This window comes from Muntiacus reevesi, chromosome 18 (assembly GCF_963930625.1).
Source record: "Muntiacus reevesi chromosome 18, mMunRee1.1, whole genome shotgun sequence".
Classification (NCBI taxonomy): Eukaryota; Metazoa; Chordata; class Mammalia; order Artiodactyla; family Cervidae; genus Muntiacus; species Muntiacus reevesi.
Window position 1 is genome coordinate 29,229,823 of NC_089266.1, and position 23,426 is coordinate 29,253,248.

Below are 23,426 nucleotides of genomic sequence, written 5' to 3' on the forward strand. Positions count from 1 at the left end.
TGGGTTGCCATTTTCTTCTCCAGGGGATTTCCCCGACTTGGGGATTGAATCCGCGTCTCATGTGTCTCCTGCATTGGCAGACGATTCTTTACCGACATCAAACCTTTAGGCAAATGACAAACTGTATCTCAATGGGTTTCTGAGAACATAACCTGAAGTCCCTTCTGGGACTCATTGGAAATATAACTTCTGGGTCTTTTCCATGACCTGTGTCAAGGCAAGCCTCTTCCTCTTTGCCCTATCTGGTCATCCTGTCTCAAGAGCACATTATTTCAGCAACACTTGACTTGTTTCCGAAGACCCTGTCAGACGTTTGAATCATAGGATTTACACAGTGTAGCATTTTAATTTTCAAACTGAATTTAAAGTTTTTGAATTTTATTGACTTTTAAAAAATTTGAATTGTAAAACTCATCACATCACTGCTGCTTGTGGAGATAGATTTGTTTCATGATCCTACCAGGTTATAACAGCTCTCCTTCCTATCCTGCAGAAATTGGTGACCTTTTCTTAAATCTTACTCTTGTTGATACATACATTTGTTAGAGTCTTGCAGTCATCAGTCAATACCTTTTGGTTTTAGTTATTCAATAAGTCATGCTTCAGTGTGGGACTTCCCCGGCAGTCCAGTGGTTAAGACTTCGCCTTCCAATGCAGCGGGTGCGAGTTGAGTCACTGGTTGGAGAGCTAAGATCCCACATGCCTCGTGGCCAAAAAACCAAGACATAAAACAGAAGCAATATTGTAACATTCAATAAAAACTTTAAAAATGGTCCACGTCAAAAAAAATCTTTTAAAAAAGCTATGCATGTGTAGAACTCTTCGATAACGTAGTCCACCTCTGCACCTTTATGCACTGGACACCATGAAGGACTTTTTCAATGGCAAAGGCCAAGATACGCTATGTTAGCACTTCCATCTAACAGTGCTCTGAAAGGAGAAAATGAGATCAACTTGGCCACCGTGTTTTTTTTAAACCCCAGTAGGTTGTTGATGCTTCTTCCCTAAATGCTCACAAACTATTTGATAAAGCATTTTAGAATTCAGGGACAAATTCACATCTAGTCTGCTGTCTCTAGAATCCAACTTATTTTTCTTTTAAAAAATCTAGACAATTTTGCCTGTCTCCATCCTCCAGCATTCTCCCTAGTTTCTCAAAATTTACTGCCTGGGTTTCAGTCACGTTGGTAAATTGTGTCAGTGTCATGAGATGTCATTTGTTTATGCCACACTCAGACTCATAAAAGGAACCCTCTGGGTGTCTCCTCACCTGTCTTCAATACCAGCTTCTCTTTTTGTTCACTCGTTAAGGGCTTCCCTAGTGGTTCAGGGGTGAAGAATCTGCCTGCAATGCAGGAGACACAGGAGACACAAGTTCAATCCTGGGGTCATGAAGATCCGATGGAGGAGGAAATAACAACCCACTCCAGTGTCCTTGCCTGGAAAATCTCATGGGCAGAGAAGCCTGGTGGGCTATAGTCTATGGGGTTGCAAAGAGTTGGACACAACTGAGCAACTATAACTTTCTTTTTCTTTCTTTTGGCTTGAAGACCTTTTTTCTTGATGTAGAAAAGTAGAAGTTGCTCAGTTGTGTGCAATTCTTTGCGACCCCATGGACTATACAATGGAATTCTCTAGGCCAGAATACTGGAGTGGGTAGCCTTTCCCTTCTCCAGGGGATCTTCCCAACCCAGGGATCGAACCCAGGTCTCCCACATTGCAGGTGGATTCTTTACCAGCTGAGCCACAAGGGAATCCTAAGAATATTAGAGTAGCCTATCCCTTCTCCAGGGGATCTTCCTGACCCAAGAATTGAACCAGGGTCTCCTGCATTGCAGGATTCTTTACCAACTGAACTATCAGGGAAGCCCTTTCTTAAATGTTAGTAACACTCAGTTTTGCTGTGATCAAAATTGATTGATCATCACGGCAAAACTGGGTGTTGGGAACATTTAGTTTCTTTTCTATCATTGCCTCAATTGACAGTCATATCTTCTTTTCCTTGGTCCAAGACTGAAAATTACCTAAAACAAACAGATAAAAAAATAGAAAGATAACAAAGGCCAGTGTTATGTTCTCTGTCATTTTCTCCAAGCTCATCAGCATGTGCCATTCTTTTGTATGTCATATAGGAGCTTCCGCTGCCTCTGGCAGCTCCTAAAGCACAGATGGAATGTAAGCCTCACACTAGGACACCCCACCAGGCAGTGGTAGGCACTCGTCTTCTACGATGAGATTGGGGCCCGGAGGGGCTGTAGGGCTTGCCCATGGCCACAGCTCCAGTAAGAAAACTAGGGGATTCCAGCCCATCTCTAACTCCCAAGGTTGAGCCCTCAAGCATGAAGTCAAGGCCAAATTGGATTGTAAAACTGCTTCTTTGGTGTATGTCAGCTCCACAGATTAAAACCCTAATTTATTTAGGTCTTTAGGAACAAGCTGCTTCCAGTCTGTAACATTTCTGGGGGATAACATGCCCCCTATACAGGTGCTTTGGGCCTCTCTGCTCTGTCTGGCCTTCCTGGCGGACCAGAAGCTAACCCACTTTTACCTCTTCTCCAGGCTTGAGCTGTTAGCACTGATCTCCTTCCAGGCCTGATTCCTGTCTTCACTATAATCTTTTACAAGACCAGCCTGGCCATGACTTCCATCGCCTTTCTCTGGTGGTAGCTAGTCTCCAAATGTGGGTGCTAGAACTACTCATGTCATTGCCTGCCTTTTGATGGTGTTATAGTTGCTAAGTCACGTCTGACTCTTTGTGACGCCATGGACTGGAGCCCGCCAGGCTCCTCTGTCCATGGGGTTCTCCAGGCAAGAATACTGAAGTGGGTTGCTATTCCCTTCTCCAGAGGATCTTCCTTCATTGGCAGGGGGATCCATTCCCCCCTCAGCCAGTGGGGAAGCCCTGCTTTGCATGTAATACCTCATTTAATCCTTACACTGACACTGACACAGAATGATCTCTGTTGGTTTCCAAGGCAAACCATTCAATATTACGGTAATCCAAGTCTATGCCCCGACCAGTAACGCTGAAGAAGCTGAAATTGAATGGTTCTATGAAGATCTACAAGACCTTCTAGAACTAACACCCCCAAAAGATGTCCTTTTCGTTATAGAGAACTGGAATGCAAAAGTAGGAAGGCAAGAGATACCTGGAGTAACAGGCAAATAATATCCTTGGAATACAGAATGAAGCAGGGCAAAGGCTAATAGAGTTCTGCCAAGAGAACGCATTGGTCATAGCAAACATCCCCAGATCGTCAACACCAAAATCAGATTGATTATATTCTTTGCAGCCAAAGATGGGGAAGCTCTATACAGTCAGCAAAAACAAGACCGGGAGCTGACTGTGGCTCAGATCATGAACTCCTTATTGCCAAATTCAGACTTAAATTGAAGAAAGTGGGGAAAACCACTAGACCATTCAGGTATAACCTAAATCAAATCCCTTATGACTATACACTAGAAGTGAGAAATAGTTTTAAGGGACTAGATCTGATAGACAGAGTGCCTGAGGAACTAAGGATGGAGGTTTGTGACACTGTATATGAGACAGGAATCAAGACCATCCCCAAGAAAAAGAAATGCAAAAAAGCAAAATGGCTGTCTGAGGAGGCGCTACAAATAGCTGTGAAAAGGAGAGATGTGAAAAGAAAAGGAGAAAAGGAAAGATATTCCCATTTGAATGCAGAGTTCCAAAGAACAGCAAGGAGAGATAAGAAGGCCTTCCTCAGCGATCAATGAAAAGAAATAGAGGAAAACAACAGAATGGGAAAGACTAGAGATCTCTTCAAGAAAATTATAGATACCAAGGGAACATTTCATGCAAAGATGGGTTCGATAAAGGACAGAAATGGTATGGACCTAACAGAAGCAGAAGATATTAAGAAGAGGTGGCAAGAATACACAGAAGAACTGTACAAGAAAGATCTTCAGGACCCATATAATCATGATGGTGTGATCACTCACCTAGAGTCAGACATCCTGGAATGTGTAGTCAAGTGGGCCTTAGAAAGCATCACTACGAACAAAGCTAGTGGAGATGATGGAATTCCAGCTGAGCTATTTCCAATCCTGAAAGATGATGCTGTGAAAGTGCTGCACTCAATATGTCAGCAAATTTGGAAAACTCAGCAGTGGCCACAGGACTGGAAAAGGTCAGTTTTCATTCCAATCCCAAAGAAAGGCAATGCCAAAGAATGCTCAAACTACTGCCCAATTGCACTCATCTCACACGCTAGCAAAGTAATGCTCAAAATTCTCCAAGCCAGGCTTCAGCAATACTTGAACTGTGTACTTCCAGATGTTCAAGCTGGTTTTCGAAAAGACAGAGGAACCAGAGATCAAATTGCCAACATCTGCTGGCTCATTGAAAAAGCAAGAGAGTTCCAGAAAAACATTTATTTCTGCTTTATTGACTATGCCAAAGCTTTTGACTGTGTGGATCACAATAAACTGTGGAAAGTTCTGAAAGAGATGGGAATACCAGACCACCTTACCTGCCTCTTGAGAAACCTGTATGTAGGTCAGGAAGGAATAGTTAAAACTGAACATGGAACAACAGACTGGTTCCAAACAGGAAAAGGAGTACGTCAAGGCTGTATATTGTTACCCTGCTTATTTAACTTATATGCAGAGTACATCATGAGGAATGCTGGACTGGACAAAGCACAAGCTGGAATCAAGATGGCCAGGAGAAATATCAATAACCTCAGATATGCAGATGATACCACCCTTATGGCAGAAAGTGAAGAAGAACCAAAGAGCCTCTTGATGAAAGTGAAAGAGGAGCGTGAAAAAGTTGTCTTAAAGCTCAACATTCAGAAAACTAAGATCATGGCATCGGGTCCCATCACTTCATTGCAAATAGATGGGGAAACAGTGGAAATAGTGTTAGACTTTATTTTGGGGGGCTCCAAAATCACTGCAGATGGTGACTGCAGCCATGAAATTAAAAGACGCTTACTCCTTGGAAGGAAAGTTATGACCAACCTAGACAGCATATTAAAAAGCAGAGACATTACTTTGTCAAGAAAAGTCTGTCTAGTCAAGGCTATGGTTTTTCCAGTGGTCATGTATGGATGTAAGAGTTAGACTATAAAGAAAGCTGAGCACCGAAGAATTGATGCTTTTGAACTGTGGTGTTGGAGAAGACTCTTGAAAGTCCCTTGGACTATAAGGAGATCAAACCAGTCCATACTAAAGGAAATCAATCCTGGGTGTTCATTGGAAGGACTGATGTTGAAGCTAAAACTCCAATACTTTGGCCACCTGATGTGAAGAACTGACTCATTGGAAAAGACCCTGATGCTGGGAAAGATTGAGGGCAGGAGGAGAAGAGGATAACAGAAGATGAGACGGTTGGACGGCCTCACGGACTCAGTGGACATGGGTTTGGGTAGAGCCCGGGAGTTGGCGATGGACAGGGAGGACTGGCATGCTGTGGTTCATGGGGTTGCAGGGAGTCGGACACAACTGAGTGACTGAACTGAACAGCTGTCTCCCTTTTACAGATGAGGAGACTGAAGCATAAAGGGTTAAGTAATGCACCTGTGTTCACAGACCTCGTGACTAGCTGGGCTGGGGTCCAAACCCAGGAGTCTGACCCCAGACTCCCCAGTCTTTTCTGCTCAGCTGTGGTGTCTCTAGACTCCAGGGGTTGGCATGTGATTGAGGCTTGAAGAGACCCCAAATATACGCTCAGGCCCAATGGCATTTTTTTCACTAAGGAGATTTACCTGCGGAAATTTCCAGTTAGGATTCTTTATTTTTTTTAATTATTATTTATTTACTGTATTATTTGTATTTACTTGGCTGTGGTTGGGTCTTTGTTGTTATTTATTTACTTTATTATTTGTATTTACTTGGCTGTGGTTGGGTCTTGGTTGCAGGCCTTAGGATCTTCCTTGTGTTATCAGGGATCTGTCGTTCCCAGTGCACGGACTCTGTAGTTGTGGCACATGGGCTTAGTTGTTCCTCGACATGTGGGATTGTACTTCCCGGACCAGGGATTGAACCCACACCCTCTGTATTGGTCGGGCAGCACCTTAACCACTAGACAGCCAGGGAAGTGCCCTGGTTAGCATTCTGAAACACTTAAGTAACTTGAAAAGTGAAGTGAAACTGAAGCGAAAGTGTTAGTCACTTGGTCATGTCCGACTGTAGCCTACCAGGCAAATATATATTAAGCATTTGTGTTTTCACTTTGATGTTAAGAAGATAGCTATAAACATATACAAGATCATTCTAACTAAACAACCATCCACGGAAGCCTCCATCTAATTTCATATTCATAAATATTTAAAATTCATTCACAACAACAACGGAAGCCTCAACACCAGGCTCCACCATATATTTTTCTCTTTAAAAGGGGTCCATCCACTATCTAGATTTGACCACCTCTCTTCCTGTTGTTCTAGAAATGAGATGACCAGCTTTTTTAGAATATACAGCAACTGCCTCCCTCTGAGCAGTGCCAGGCTTAGGAGATTTACGGTAAAGGCATGTTTCCTAGGAGGTCAGTACTGAAAGCCAGACTCAACTGGCAGTTTCTGGGAGAGAGAAGCTCTCCACCCCGTTGCAGCAGTGTACCTTTTCTTTGGGAGATGTTCGTATTGGAAAAGGCTCAACTGGGATACTCATCAGCATCTCCAGTCCGTCTGGGGTTTGGCGGTGGGCAAGGATAAAATGAGCTGGTCCTCTCGGGGCCATGGAAAACCTGGAGTCCAGGCTCAAGAATGCCCCGTACTTTCGCTGTGAGAAGGGGAATGATTCTGTCCCCGTGTGCCAGAAGTGTGAGACGTGCGTCCTGGCCTGGAAGATCTTCTCCACGAGAGAGTGGTTCTGGAGGGTGGGTGCTGGGTTCCAGAGGAGGTTCCTGGTGAGTGTCGTGCAGCAACTGGACAGCTTGCCCTTGTTACACTACTTCCTAACCCTCCTGCAGACCACGCAGGGCAAGGACCTGGTCTATCACAGGGCCCGGGTCGACCTGAGCAGGAAGGAGCGCAAGATGATCCGGTCCTCCTGGAATCAGACGCTGGACGAGATGGTGGAGCAGAAGATGCGGGAGGCTCTGCACTGGCTCCAGAACAGCAGCCAGCGGACGAAGGCCAACTACACGCTCCTGCTGCTGCAGATGTGTGACCCCGGCTTGCTGCTCACCGCCACTGACGCCGTCAGAGTCCTGTTTCTGAGAGAGTGGGGTGACGCCTCAGGTAAGCGAGGCCACAGGTAGAGAGACCCGGGGTCCCTGGAGACCAGGAGCCTGTGAAGGGATGGGAGGTGTGGACAAGCTCAGGTTGACGGGGCATTTCCAGATGGTAGGTGGTGGTGGGCTAGTTGCTCAGTCATGTCTGACTCTTGGCGGCCTCATGGACTGTAGCCTGCCAGGATCCTCTGTCCATGGGACTCTCCAGGCAAGGATTCTGAAGTGGGTTGCCATTTCCTTCTCCACGGGAACTTCCCAGGATCGAATTCAGCTCTCACCTGCATTGCAGGCAGATTCTTTACCGACTGAGCCACCATCCTGGTGCCTGGTCCTGTTGACCGAAGGAGAAGCTCCTGAAATGTGACTTCCTTCTAGAAAATGATGAAATGACACATGCAGAAGGAACTTTCAGCTGTCAAGCATGGTACAGGGACTTCTTCATCCCTGAAGGCCAGAAATGGCTGGTCCTGCTGTCTCTGCTCATTAGTGCCGGGCCGATTCCTGCCTTAATGCATTCAGGATTGAAGTGGGTTTGGGAGGGGTTAAGGTTACTGCTGACTTGTTTTGCCCTAAATTTTGCACTGCACGGAAACCAGGCCAAGAGGTCCAAACCTAGGACTTTGCTCCATTCAGTCAAAATCAAAGTGTTAGTCACTCAGTCGTGTCCTACTCTTTGCGACCCCATGGACTGTAGCCCACCAGGCTCCTCTGTCCATGGGATGCTCCAGGCAAGAAAACTGAAGTGGGTTGTCATTCCCTTATCCAGGGGATCTTCTTGACGGAGGGATCGAACCTGGGTCTCCTGCATTGCAGGCAAATTCTTTACCACCTCAGTCACCAGGAAAGCCCTATTTCCATTCATTCCACCGTATTTCTTGCTTGGACGTGAAATCTAACCTGGATGTGGAGTTTATCCAAAGCTGGGTCAGATGTTGTTGTTTAGTCTCTGAGTTGTATCTGACTCTTTGCGACCCCGTGGACTGCAGCATGCCAGGCTCTTGTGTCCTCCATTGTCTCCCAGAGTTGGCTCAAATTCATGTCCCTTGAGCCGGTGGTGCTATCTAACCATCTCATCCTCTGCCACTCCCCCCCACCCTTGCCTTCAGTTTTTCCCAGCATCAGGGTCTTTTCTTTTTTTTTTTTTTTTTTTTTTTTTTTTTTTAATATTATTTTATTAGTTGGAGGCCAATCACTTTACAACATTTCAGTGGGTTTTGTCATACATTGACATGAATCAGCCATATAGTTACATGTATTCCCCATCCCGATCCCCCCTCCCACCTCCCTCCCCACCCGACTCCTCAGGGTCCTCCCAGTGCACCAGGCCCGAGCACCTGATTCATGTATCCCACCTGGGCTGGTGGTCCGTTTCACCATAGATAATATACATGCTGTTCTTTCAAAACATCCCACCCTCACGTTCTCCCCCAGAGTTCAAAAGTCTGTTCTGTATTTCTGTGTCTCTTTTTCTGTTTTGCATATAGGGTTATCGCCACCATCTATCTAAATTCCGTATATATGTGTTAGTATACTGTAATGTTCTTTATCTATCTGACTTACTTCACTCTGTATAATGGGCTCCAGTTTCATCCATCTCATTAGAACTGATTCAAATGAATTCTTTTTAACGGCTGAGTAATATTCCATGGTGTATATGTACCACAGCTTCCTTATCCATTCATCTGCTGTCAGCATCAGGGTCTTTTCTTGTGGGTCTGATCTTCACATCAGGTGGCCAAAATATTGGAGCTTCAGCTTCAAGGAGCATCAGTCCTTCCAACGAATATTCAGGGTTGACTTCCTCTAGGATTGATGTTTTGATCTCCTTGCTGTCCAAGGAACTTCTCAAGAGTCTTCTGGAGGCATGAAAGGACTGAATAAGACTGGGATAGGAGTTCTCCATTATTGTTGTATCAGAATCACTGGGAAGGCTTATTAACACCCGGGTGACTGTGGTCCTCCCCCAGAGCTCCTGACCCAGCAGGTGTAATGTGGGTTATGAGTCTGCATTGCTAACATGTTGCTAGGAGATGCTGATATTGGTCTGTATGCCTCATTTTGGGAGCCAGTGGTCCAGTCTGTTGGTGAGAAGGTCTTGGCCAGCTGGACTAGGGCAGCAAAAGCAGCCAGAAAGGAGGCAAGGGACTGGGGTTGCAGGGGGATGTCTAGAAAGGGAAGCAGAGGTTTTGCGGCATGGGAGAAGCTTGGAAGGGGGCATCAGATAGATTCAGAGGTCGAGCTCTTTTGAGAGTGGGGCATTCCTGCTGTCCACGAGACTTGGAGTGTGGTCCTGTTTGTAGACTCATAGAATTTCAAGAAACTTTACAGCTCCCTAGGGCACTATTAGGGGCTTCCCAGGTGGCTCAGTGGGTAAAAATTCCTGGGTTGGGAATTTAACAACCTATTCCAGTATTCTTGCCTGGAGAATCCCATGAACAGATGCGGGCTATAGTCCCTGGGGTCACAAAGAGTCGGATGCGGCTGAAGAGGCTGAGCACGCACGCAGAGGGCTATTAGAAACCTAATAAAGGCATTTGCTTTCTTTGGTGTGTCCAGGAAGTAAAAGAATAATCAGATGGAATGAAGAAGTGGTGGAGAAAGTCAAAGAATCCCGTCAGTTAGGTTAGAGATTGACCAGCCCAGCGCCTTTATTTTGTAGGTAATGATGTTGAAGTTCAGCTAATCTGAGTGACTTGGTTGTGGTCATCCAGTCGGGGGTTGAAAACCAGGCCTCCCATCCTATACATCTCCCATGGGCAAGGCTGGCGGGGTCCAGCCTTGGCAGGATCCAGGGGGTACCCTCAGGATGGATGGCGTTGGCGAGAGAGAGAGAAGACACGTGAGACTAGCCTTGATAGGGCCAAGTCTGTGTTTTACTTTTTGACAACCGGTTTTATACCCTTTCACAGAACGTTTTCAAGGTACAAGATGCTTACTCATGATTACACAGGATTAGCATTACATCATTTTGTTTTTTAGGAAAAGCAGGATATTTTTTGCTTTCTAATTCTATAGTAATTCTTAGCACATGATCTTCTGGCCTTGGGGCTATTAACATTTTATGCAGGTCAGGTGAATGTAAACCTATTTTCCGTTTTTATGGTGATCTTAACTGACAGGTAACAGTCTCATAGGGAAATAGTAGAGTAGAATTATATTCTTGTTAATACAAAAATTAATCTTTCTGCAAAAGTTGTCAGTTGTGTTTATCTAAGAAGTTTACCCCATACTGACTCTGTGACTTTGGTGAGGCAGCTTCTGCCTAGCACTCCTGACTGACAATTAACAACCGTCTCATTGTTACCACACTAGGGCTAAGTTCTTATTTCTCTAAATCTTTAACTATATTAACAATGGTTTCTATAACACAACCTTAGCACATTAAAAGTAAAAACACAGCAAGAAAAACACAGCAAGCAAATCACAACAAGCAAATCTCAACCCAATAGCCTCCTATAGAATAATTTTTCTTATGTTTTCTAATAGGACTCCTTTACCCCTTAAAAAGGCTCTATATCCGTTAGGGCTTTTATATAATCAGGTTCTTTATGCTATTTTATGATTAGGATATTATAAGCAATCATGCATATTAGTACCAAGGGCATAAATGCATTTGGCTAACAAACTACCAGCAAAGGAGTTTAAATTAAAACACTCCTTTCACCCTGAATAATCTCATAAAATACCACCACCTGGGAAACTTATTGATTAAAGTTCTAAATTGATTCTTATTTGGGAAGAACTCAGGGAAGGCCTTCCTGCCTGTGTCACAGAAATTAGGGAGTAGTCCATTGAGGCAGGCATCAGAAAGACAGATATCATCTTTAAGGTGAGCGCCAGGGGCAGCTTTTCGAAATCCCTGAAAACCTGATCTGCCTTGCCTGTCAGGCTTTCTCCCCGTGACCTTGTCATGGATGGGATCTCGTGAGCTGGCCTTTTCGAAACCCCTGAGAACCTGATCCGCCTTGCCCGTCAGGTTTTCTCCCTTATGGCCTTGTTAGGGGTAGGGTCTCGTGTGTTGGCTCCCGGCACAAGGCTGCCCTCCAGACAGGGAAGCAGGCTCTGTCTACACATGTTCCCTGTTCTGCGGCCCTCCCCCACCGTAGGAATCAGCTCCTTATATTTACAGGTCTCCCTTTGCTAGGGGAGCTTCTCTCTTAAAAATGAAATTTTCTAATTTGACTCAAGGGCATTTATTCATATCACTGAAGAAAATTAAGTAAGTGCTTCAAAAAAGCAATCACTCTTTCAACTCCTGCCTCTTTCTCTCTCTCTTTCCCTCCTTCCCTCTCTCTCAGTCTCTATCCTCGCGTATATAGAGAACTGATGAGGTTTGCAGTGCAGGCAGGGTGGCAAAGGCTAACAGAGGCTTTCTGTGACTTTTGTGTAGAAACTCAGTTCAGTTCAGTCGCTCAGTCATGTCTGACTCTTTGTGACCCCATGAATTGCAGCACGCCAGGCCTCCCTGTCTATCACCAACTCCCGGAGTTTACTCAAACTCAAGTTCATTGAGTCGGTGATGCCATCCAGCCATCTCATCCTCTGTCATCCCTTTCTCCTCCTGCCCCCAATTCCTCCCAGCATCAGGGTCTTTTCCAATGAGTCAACTCTTCCCATGAGGTGGTCAAAGTATTGGAGTTTCAGCTTCAGCATCAGTCCTTCCAATGAACACCCAGGACTGATCTCCTTTAGGATGGACTGATTGGATCTCCTTGCATTCCAAGGGACTCTTAAGAGTCTTTTCCAATACCACAGTTCAAAAGCATCAATTCTTCGGTGCTCAGCTTTCTTTATAGTCCAACTCTCACATCCATACATGACCACTGGAAAAACCATAGCCTTGACCAGACGGACCTTTGTTGGCAAAGTAATGTCTCTGCTTTTTAATATGCTATCTATGTTGGTCATAACTTTCCTTCCAAGGAGTAAGCGTCTTTTAATTTCATGGCTGCAATCACCATCTGCAGTGATTTTGGAGCCCCCCAAAATAAAGTCTGACACTGTTTCCACTGTTTCCCCATCTATTTCCCATGAAGTGATGGGACCAGATGCCATGATCTTAGTTTTCTGAATGTTGTGCTTTAGGCCAACTTTTTCACGCTCCTCTTTCACTTTCATCAAGAGGTTTTTTAGTTCCTCTTCACTGTCTGCCATAAGGGTGGTGTCATCTGCATATCTGAGGTTATTGATATTTCTCCCACTCGGAGGCCCCTAAATAAAAACAGACATGACTGGCCTGGTCTGTTTTGTGTAGATTTAAAGGAAACCAGTAGACCTAAAGCCACTTTTCTTCAGCACTTCCTGTCCATGCACCTGCTTCAAGGGTCACTTGTCTTGGTCTTTTGTTTTTCAGGGATCGACCCAGACTTTACCAACATGTTTTTCATCCCTAAAGAAGGCCACACACACTCGTGTGACACTTCACAAGCCTACTGGGCAGCTGGAACCAGGCACACAACCTTCCCATTGTCCAAAGATACAGGAAAAGCAAGCTTGCGTGACTTTGTGCGGGGGGGAACAGCCACTGCTGGTAAGCCCACTGGTGGCAGCAAAGCCCAAGGGGAGGGGTCCCCGTGGACCTGGAGGGGCTGGCGGGTGGTGGCATCTGAGGAGGACAAATGTGGGCAACTCACACTCATTTGTTGTCTACGAAGTGGGCTGGGCACTCTGGTGTTTATTCCCTCATTTAATCCCATGTCTGGTAAGTGGGCTTCTCCAATGGCTCAGCTGGTAAAGAATCCAGCTGCAATGCAGGAGACACAGGTGATGCAGGTTTGATCCCTGAGTTAGGAAGACCCCCTGGAGGAGGAAAATGGCAACCCACTCCAGTCTTCTTGCCAGGAGAATCCCACGGACAGAGGAGCCTGGTGGGTTAATCCATGGGGTCACAGAGAATTGGACACAAGTGAGCGACCGAATGTGCATATGCTCACTGGTAAGGTGAGAAACAAGGATGAAAATCAGTCAGTGTGACCCTAAGTTTCCCTCTGCCCCAGGTTGTATCCCTTGGTCTAGCCCCCCGACCTCTGGTACAGGGAAGGGGAGGGGCACCTCCAGAATCCAACCCACCAGGAGCTATTTTTGCAGCACTGGATTCAGTCTTTTTATTTATTTGTTTGGCTCTGCGAGGTCTTAGTTGTGGCATGAGGGACCTAGTTCCCTGACCAGAGATTGAGCCCAGGTTCCTGGACTGGGAGTGCAGTCTTTATCGCTGGGACACCAGGGCTGTCCCTGGATTCAGTCTTGAGGTGGAAACAAGAGCAGTGGGGAATTGGGCTCTGACCTTAAGGCTGTCCTCAGTTGGTTTTTGAATCAAGACACATACATGGAATAAATACAGGAAACACAAAGCATAGGTTCTAAAACGCTTTTATACAGAAAATTTGAAGTTTCAAAAAACAGGTTTGTTTTTGTTGTTGTTCAGTTACTAAGTCATGTCTGATTCTTTGTGTCCTCATGGACTGCCAGGCTCCCCTCTCCTCTCCTGTCACCTGGAGCTTGCTCAAACTCATGTCCATCGAGTCGATGATGCCATCCAACCATCTCATCCTCTGTTGCCCCCTTCTCCTCCTGCCTTCCATCTTTCCTGGCATCAGGGTCTGTTCTAAGGAGGTAGAACAGTGTTATCGTCACCCGTGTGACTGTCTTCCAGGCTCAATAATCATCACCATCTTGTCCATCTCATTTCATCCAGCCCTCTCTTTTCAAATTGTCTGAGAGCTTTTCTTGTTGGGATCCTTTAAAGGGAACTCTGGACACCATGCCTTTTCACCAGCAGGGCAGTTTTCATGCTGCAGATGTCACCTTGAGCTGGGAATGCTGAAAACTGCTTCTGTGCTTCGTTAGGGGAAATTGTATTTTCACTTTGGCGGAAGAAATGACCAAAGCTCAGTGGCCTCAGGGTAGACTCTGCCAAGCTCTGTTTTGGCAAGGACTTGCTCTAGGCCTGGTGGTGGTGGTAGTTTAGTTGCCAAGTCGTGTCTGACTTTTTTGCAACCCCGCATAGAGTTGGACACTATTGAGTGACTAAGCACACACACACATGAATTGTAGCCCACCAGACTCCTCTGTCTGGATTTGGATTTCCCAGGCAAGAATACTGGAGTGGGTTGACATTTTCTTCTCCAGGGGATCTTCCTGGCCAAGGGACTGAACATTGATCTCCTGCATTGCAGGCAGATTCTTTACTGGCTGAGCCACAAGGGAAGCCCAAAAGTGCTCGGAGAAAGCACTTGTCCATGAGTGGGCTTGGACTCACCCCAAAGATGCCTTAGCTGTGCCCCCTTTCCCGGTTTCCCTCTAGAAGTACAGTGGAAGAGTTCACTCCAGTGTATTTCCGAGATGAACAGGCTATTTTCTGAAAAAACCAGTGTGTCCAAATCAGGCTGGGCCCCGGCCACTGATGTGCTGCTGGATCTGGACACTGTCAGAGAACTGTCCTCTGGGGTCAGCAGGTACTGCGACTTCATCCGCCAGCTGCCCATCCACCTCTCCAAGTATATTCTAAGTATGCGGGGCTTGTTGGGGGGTTTCTCAAGCACCCCCTCTCCCTCACTGTGGCCCAGGTTGGAGGTTCCCAGGCCCACCTCTTGTTTTTCCAGGTTTCCTGGATAGGAGCACCTTGAACAGGTGTAGCTTTGTGAGCCAGCACTGGGCGGCGCTGGCACAGCAGGTCAAGACCGACCTGTCCATGCACTCCTTCATCCAGCACCAGATCGCCTTCCTGCAGGTACTGTCTGGGAGGGACAGGTCAGACCAGTCTCCTTTCTGCCAAGCCTTCCCGTCTGTGGTGGCTCCCGAGCTGGCCTCCAGCTCCACGTGGGCTGTGCTGCTTCCTCATTGCCTTCATGTCCAGACTCTCGGTCACCACTGACTCTCTGGTGGGAAGCACCCTGTCTAGAAGCCCCGCAGGCAGAGAGAGGCAGAGCCTTCCCCACGCCCCATGGAGCTGGGAGCTTTCCCCAGGAAGCCTTACCAGAGCTTGTGCCATAAGAGGGCCTCATGTACACAGATGTTTACAAGGCCACAATGTGTATTTTTAGGTTATGCTGCACTATTCCCTGGATAGTAACCACCTCTGGCATTTACAGTTGTCTCTTGCCTGAAGCCTGACCCTAAATCAGGGGTTCCTGGTAGTTTGGTTTTTTTCCCAGCAGAGAGAGGGGACAGGAGACAGACGAGGAGGCCTTGAGGCAGGCCACATGCTGGAGGCTGGAGATCACCCACCGTTCTTTTTTTTTTTTTTAATTAATTAATTTATTTTATTGGGAGGCTAATTACTTTGCAATATTGTAGTGGTTTTTCCCATACATTGACATGAATCAGCCATGCCACCCACCGTTCTTGCTGGTCCTCCCTGGATGTTTGATGTCATTATCCTCCTCGAACCAATCTGCCCACAGCAGTGGCCCAACTCTCCAGGCCCATGCCTTCCCGGGCCAGAACTTATCCGTCTTTCAGATCCTGCCAAGCACTAGTTTTTAGTTTTTTCTTGGAGTGTAAGAACAAATAACTGTTTTCTGTTATTTCCCCCAGGGGTCCTACACCAGGGGAATAGACCCTAATTATGCCAACAAGGTTATTATCCCAGTTCCGAAAATGACGGATGACGGGAAGCGCCTACGTGTGAAAAATCAGAAGTGGAAACTGAGAACAAAGGTGGGTTCTGATGGCATCTGGGGTAAGTGACTGTAGGGCGTCCTTTCTTACTGGCCACTGAAGGCCGAAGTCCAGGCTTGAACCTCACGTGAGGATGTCAGACATCAGAGGGTACAGGATAGAGCATATTATGGATGTGGGGCATGGAGGATATGGGATAGAGCATATGGATGTGGGGTATGGGAGGTGACGTACCCTAAGAAAGAGGCCGAGTCCTGTGCTGTGTGTCTATAAGCAGGTGATTTCCACTCCTTAAGCCTTGTATTCCTCATCTGTTAAGTGAGGGCTCATTTGGGTGTCTTCTTGAAGTTCTTCCTGACTGCGGCTCCCATGCCAGGTCCTATGTCCATGACACCAAGCATCTAGTGGGCAGCTCAGAGCCAGGAGCAATGTCAGGATCTCTGGGTGTCCCCACCGGTCTGTCCCTGCATTTCATGGCTGCAGAGGTCTGTGGCTGGGGATGGGGGAGGACGTGGGGGCAGGGCCTCTCTGAGGCTACCCTCTCTGAGGCTCAGCTGTCTCATCTGTGAAATGATGAGAATACTTGGGGGCGGGGGCAGGTGACATGCTGTGTGACGCAGCTGTGAGGAGGTGAGTGTTGCTGATGTGTGAAGACCTCGACACACCAGGCACAGAGCGTGCAGCAATGATTTCACTTGTGCCTCGAGTTCCCACAAGTATGCTCTGTACTTTCACATGTACACAACATGAACATGAATCCCCGGGTTCCGTGAAATGGTCAGTCAAGGGGCACCAGTGACTTTATTTTGCATGCATCGTGGTCCTGAGCTCAGTTTAAAAAAGTTGTGTTATCAGCAGCACCGGACGTTCACAGAATCAGAGGTGGAAGAGGAATCAGGACCCTCACTCAGGGGTTTCTTTTCTCACTGGTCGACCCCCTCCCCATCACCACATAGAGGTTGCCACGGCCTGAAAAGGAGGCGGCCATAGACCCCTGCACCCTTTCCAGGGGGGAATCCCAGGGTGCATGTCTGGGGCCCTGGGTCAGGTCGCCCCTGTCCTTTGACTGCGGGTGTTCCCTTGTTAGAATGACTACAACCTGTGGACTGCGTACCAGAACCAGGAGACTCAGCAGGTGCAGATGGAGGAGAGGAATGTCTTCTGTGGCTCTTACAACATCCGCATCCTCTCTGACATGTAGGTACTAGGCTCAGAATCTAGGGCCCAAGGCCCCTGGACTACCCATGCAAGCATCTGAGGATTCCCATGACCCTCGCTCACTGGAAAAGCAATCCTTCTTTACCTGAAACTCCAGCCCCAAACCCATCTGGAGACTTGGTGCTTGATTTTTGCACCATTCTCAGTAGAGGGTGGGCTTCCCTGGTGGCTAAATGGTAAAAGAATCTGCCTGTCAATGCAGGGGACATTGTTTCAATCCCTGGGTGGAAAAGACCCCCTGGGGGAGGAACTGGCAACCCTCTCCAGCATCCATGCCTGGGAAATCCCATGGACAGAGGAGCCTGGCAGGCTACAGTCCATGGGGTTGCAAAAGAGTTGGACATGACTTAGTAACTAAACAACAACAAACAGTAGCGGGTGTAGGCCACTCTGTCCTTACAAATTTGGGGTATGCTGACCAGCAACCTTTTGCACAGTTCACATGCATGAAATCTTTTAAAACTATCTTTACTGTTTAATTCTTATTTTAGAAGTAATATATCCTCATTGGAAAAAATTTCCACTCAATGCCAGAAAATGTATAGAGAAAAAGCAATCCCTTCTATAATCTTGTCATGTGGAGATAACTACCATTAATTTTGATGTCTATCGTAGAATTTTTTCTTGGCATGTATAAATATGTATTTTAAATAGAAATGGGGCTATTCTATACATATTTCAGTAACCCACTCTAGCAAAGTACTGTGTCTTTTCATGTTAAATATTAAAATGGTATTTAAGGTAACTATGTATTGTGACATCATTTGAATATGCCAGAAGAAGATCCTTTCATAATGTCAACTTCCTGACATATGTTAGATCTAGAACTTCACTTTTTATTAAAAAAGTTTTGTGAGAGACATCTTTTATTCTGTTTTTGGTTGTGAACCTTACTAACAAACTGCATCTTGACCAGTCAAATAGGGGGAGGACAGAACAGATGGGAAAGGCAAAGTTGAGTGTTTATGAATAGTATGGTGATATGTGCTCTTTAGCAGAGAAAATGACAGGTTGAACTCTAGATATCACAAATGGAATGAGGGCAAAATTGTCAGGAATTGCTCCTTGTATTTAGAGTGACTATCCATCCCTGTTTATCCAAACAACCCTGCTTTACTGTGTGGTCCTCAAGTAATTAATAATAGTGTCCCCTTTCATGATAAAAAAATATCAGTTTGGACAATAAATTTTTTGATCATCCTGCTCATATTTTATCTATTTGCTAATAATCTTGAGATTGGAAAATTAATTCAACTCACCCTATTTTGTTGGATTTCATACTGATTGAGGGCAGGGTCCATCCATATCTTACTCATCTTTGTGTTTCCCATGAGCACCTATTTGCACAAGACTTTGCCCCTAATGTAGTATGCTCATGGGATATTGGTTAAGGGAAACAACAATGACAGCAGTGGGATATGCAGTCAGTGTAGGGCTTCCCAACTGTGTTCCTCTGAGGTTTTCTGTGAAAAAAGGTTTCCATGGTCAAATAAAGCAGAAAATGCTGCATACTCTGTTCTCTGTCCTGGGGATTTATTATACATTAGCAGAAATTGTTAAAATAATCGTGCCTTTTGTGTTTAGGTTTTAAATCTACTTGAAATGCATTTTTATTACAGTGTGATGTAGGGATCCATCAGGGCTTATTAACATTAGGCCTTGCCTTCTGCTACATCCCTTGCTGGATGAATTTTCCATGATGGCATTGCTATAGGCAAAAGGCACTGTACCAAGTAGTTCCATGGTTCTCTTCTCTCATGCTGCATCCTTTTCCTGGCAACTCAGGTGGGACCGAAATAGAATCATCCACTATTCTGGGGGAGATTTGTTAGCCGTGTCATCCAATCGAAAGATACAGCTTCTGGACATCATACGTATAAAGGAGATACCCATCAGGTTTCGAGGCCATGCTGGGAGTGTCCGGGCCCTCTTCTTGTGTGAAGAAGAGAACTTTCTCCTGAGTGGGAGTTATGACCTGAGTATCAGGTAAGTGGTCCAAGAAAGTTGTGGTCCTTAACTTGCCCAGGCCTAAACACAGCTTGTGGAAAAAGCACATGTGCTTTTATGTTTTTCTGTATTTATGCAAAAGTTATCCTAAATGATGCTGACTTCTAGAATAACCCACACTTTTTTTGGCAAAGTAAAAACCAAAAATTTGTATATTGTTTAAACTTTGAGTGAGATAGATTTATAGCAATTATTAGATCTATTTTCTAGCTGAAGTTTGTGAATCAGAAAGTATTTTCTTTAGTATTCTTAGATGAAAGCATAATTTATATTTCTTTTTATGGATTCCTTCGGGGAAAGTAGTTTTTTTTTGTGGGTGTGAAACCTGGTATGGAAACCAAATATTGATAAAAGTATATATATATACACAAATATTTTTAAACAATATAGTAAATACTCATGTGCTCATTACTCAGGTCAAGAAGGAGGGCATTGCCACTCCCCAAATCTCATTATGTACCTTTCTCTTGTTTTTTCTTTCTTCCTTCCGATCAGTATAAATTTTATACTTAAATTTTTTTTATAGTTTTGCTACCTATTTAGGTATCTCCAGATATATTCACTACCTTTGTCCTTTCTTGAACTTAACATAAATGTAGTTGTGTTTTAAAAATTCATGTGTACTTGATTCTTGCACTAATTTTGAGATTCATCTTTATGATATAGATAGCAGTAATGAACTTATTTTCACTGAGATATAGTATTTTATTGGGTGAATACATCATCATAACTCATTTATTTACTCTTCAGTTGGTGGATATTTGCATTGTTGTTAGCTCTTTATTCTTTCAAAGATTACTGCCATAGACATTCCTGTATGTGTTTTCTGGTACCCATGTGTATGAGTTAAAAAAATTTTTTTTTGAGGTATATTGACATACATGTATTTCATTGAGGTATATTGAGGTATATATTGACATATATTACGTGTACAATATAATGACTTGATATATGCATATATTACAAAATGATTACCCCAGTGAATTTAGTTATATCCATCACTACATATAGTGACATTTTTTTTTCTTGTGATGAGAACTTTCAAGATCTACCCTTAGCAACTTTCAAAAATACAACACAGTGTTGTTGGCTTGCTTTTCTATTCTTGCATCAAAACTACCTTTTAAAAAAAGACAATTTTTATTGAGCAGTTTCAGATTCACAGCAAAATTGACAGGAAGACACAAAGTTTTCCAATATACTCTCTGCACCCGCACATGAATATATTCTCTTGTCCTCAAGATTCCCCATTAGAGTGGTACATGTGTCACAATTGATGACCCTGCTTTGACACATCATAATCTGTGCTTTCCTGATGGCTCAGTGGGTAAAGAATCCTCCTGCAGTGCAGGAGATACAGGAGATGTGAGTTCAGTCCCTGGCTTGGAAAGATCCCCTGGAGGAGGAAATGACAACCCACTCCAGTATTCTTGCCTGGAGAATCCCTTGGTCAGAGGAGCCTGGTGGGCTACAGTCGATGGGGTCACAAAGAGTTAGGACACAACTGAGCGACTGAGTATGCATGCAATTACCTAAAGTCTACAGTTTATGTTAGGGTTCACACTTGGTGGTGTACTTTGTATGCATTTGGACAAATATATAATGACACATATCCATCATTGTAGTATCATACAAAGTATTTTCACTGCCCTAAAATCCTCTGTCCTCTGCTTATTCATGCTTCTCCCAATCCCGAACAGCCATTAATCTTTTTACTGGCTCTGTAGTTTTGCCTTTTCCAGAATGTTATATAGTTGAAATCATACAGTGTGTAGCTTTTTCAGATCTTCTTTCACTTAGTCATATTCATTTAAGGCTCCTCCATGTCTTTTCATGTCTGGATAGCTCATTTTTTTCTTACACTGAATAATATTCCACTCTCTGGATGGACCACAATTTATCTATTCCTTCATCTACTGAAGGACAGCTTGGTTGCTTCTACATTTTGTCTGTTATGAGTAAGTGGCTATAAGCATCCATTTACAAGTTTTAAAAAATATTTGTTTATTTATATGGCTATAATGGGTCTTAGTTGCAGCACGCAGAATCTTCACTGCTGCATATAGGATCTTTAGTTGCAGCATGTGGGCTCTAGTTCCCTGACTAGGGATTGAACCCAATCCCCCTGTATTGAGACCATGGAGTCTTAGCCACTGAACCACTAGGGAAGTCCCCATTCCTATTTTTCTAAAAGCGTTTATCAAATACCTTTTCTGCATAAATTATGAAAACAACCTGGGCATATGGTCAAGCATGCTGCTAGGAGGTAGAAATTCAAAACATCCTTTTTTTTCAGACCACTGGGACCTTGTTAAACTCAACTATGTATGCATAGCAGGCTCTGATGAACAGATAAAGGCCATGGGACCTTTAGGAATATTAGAAGGAAAAATCTGACAACGCCTCCCTGCCCAAATCAAAAGAAACATTTACTTATTGTTTATTATGTGACAAGTCTCCTAATATATGGGATAAGTACCATTATTATCCCCAATTTACAAATGAGGAAACTGAGATAGCAGGTGATTCAGTAACTTATTTGAGATCACACAGCCAGTGAGTGATGGATATGGGAGTGGACCTCAGGCAACCTGGCTCCAGAGCCCAGTCTCTTGACATTATACTTTGTCCTGTCACAAAGTCAGTATGAATGATGGTTGAGAGACCTCAAGCAGGTTTGTATATTAAAAAACAGTGTGACTCATACATGTTTCCCATATATCTCTTAGATATGCTTTGTGTGTGTGTGCATTTAGTTGCTAGGTCATGTCTGACTCTTTGCGACCCCATGGACTGTAGCCCACCAGGTTCCTCTGTCCTTGGGATTCTCCAGGCAAGAATACTGGAGTGGGTTGCCATCCTCCTCCAGGGGATCTTCTCAACCCAGGGATGGAACCCAGGTCTCCTGCATGGCAAGTGGAGTCACCTGGGAAGCCCTAGATATTCTTGAGAAATGCACATAAAATAGTCTGAATCCAAGTGGCACATGTCAATTGTTCTGTTGTTCTTGTTTGAAGATCAGCTCTACCACTGAATCAGTGTCATGGATTCTGAGCCTGGTGATTGTTCTAGAGACCCTTCCATCTGATGAAAAGTGTTAGTCACTCAGTTGTGTCTGACTCTTTTCAATCCCATGGACTGCAGCCTGCCAGGCTCCTCTGTCCATGGAATTAAGCCATTCCCTTCTCCAGGGGATCTTCCTGACCCAGGGATCAAACCTGGGTCTCCCACATTGCAGGCAGATTCTTTACCATTTGAGCCACCAGGGAAGCCCGACTTGTGACAACCAAACATATCTTCAGACATTGTCACATGTCCCCTGGGAGTGGATGTCACCCCTAGTTGACAATTTCTGCATTACTGTATTTAATATTTCATAAACCTGTGAGATAATTATTATTATCATTTCCATTGTATCAAGGAGGAAATGAAGTTTTCACCAAAGTTCAGTAGCTTTCTTAAAGTTACACATAATAGGTGCTGCAACTGGGATTCAAATCTAGGCCTTGGACTCTGAGCTTAATCATGAAACTCTGATGCCTTCCAACTACCTATCAACCTAAAGGAACTCTATACTGTTGAACCCTTGGGCCCTCAGAAAGTCTCAAAAACATCTCTTTTTTGTGGTCTGATTCCTGCAGATACTGGGATCTGAAGAGTGGGGCTTGTATACGCATCTTCAATGGCCACCAGGGGACCATCACCTGCATGGATGTGTATAAGAACAAGCTTGCCTCTGGAGCAAAAGATTGCCAGGTAAAAGGTGAGAAAGAAATGCCTCAGACTCTCTAAGATGTTTCCTTAAGCCCATGGGTTGCCGGAAGACTTCTTTGCTCATTTCTAAAGGCAGTTGCTTATCCCTTCATCCATCTGTTTATGAATCCATCGATTCATTCGCTCAATGACTATTGGTTGAATGCTAGGAGCTGTGCTAAGTGTAAGGAAAGCAGCATATGCCATGGCCCTTTCCACATGGCTTTCTATTTCCTCAAGAGCCTCATGGTCTCCTAATGGAGACAGATATATAAATATATCACGGAGGGAAGAGTAAATATGTGAATGACAACAGTTGCTGTTGAGTACTAACTTTGGGACTGCAATGGGTGCTTTACATTATCTTATTTCAGTCTCATAAGCGTTCTATGGGGTGGATGCAGATAAGGGATCCATGACTCAGAGAGAAAAACAATTAGCCCTGAGTCAAAACTGCTAAGTGGTTGGGTGGGGATTTGAACCTAGGGCTGTCTGGTTCTAAAACGTGTACTCCAGCGAGTTTGTGGAAGTCTAAGTCACCACAGAAATAAGAGTAAAAGAGAAAGCACTGCAGGCAGGGTACTGTTTGAGTGTGGTCCTGAGGATGAGTAGTTCTACATGCAGA

General features: G+C 44.7%; 1 protein-coding gene across 5 annotated transcripts in view; it reads left to right on the forward strand.

The window, feature by feature from the left end:
• Positions 1–48: 48 nt before the first annotated feature.
• The window catches only part of FBXW10B (F-box and WD repeat domain containing 10B), a 37,725-nt gene continuing 14,347 nt past the window's right edge, over positions 49–23,426 (forward strand). For all 5 annotated transcript variants that reach the window (XM_065909995.1, XM_065909996.1, XM_065909997.1 and 2 more), the window contains exons 1-8: positions 49–7,211; positions 12,558–12,734; positions 14,508–14,711; positions 14,806–14,933; positions 15,740–15,862; positions 16,911–17,020; positions 18,827–19,027; positions 22,690–22,811. In XM_065909995.1, the coding sequence (XP_065766067.1) occupies positions 6,707–7,211; positions 12,558–12,734; positions 14,508–14,711; positions 14,806–14,933; positions 15,740–15,862; positions 16,911–17,020; positions 18,827–19,027; positions 22,690–22,811 (1,570 nt within the window). In that variant the 5' untranslated portion in view covers positions 49–6,706. The remainder of the gene's footprint in view (positions 7,212–12,557; positions 12,735–14,507; positions 14,712–14,805; positions 14,934–15,739; positions 15,863–16,910; positions 17,021–18,826; positions 19,028–22,689; positions 22,812–23,426) is intronic.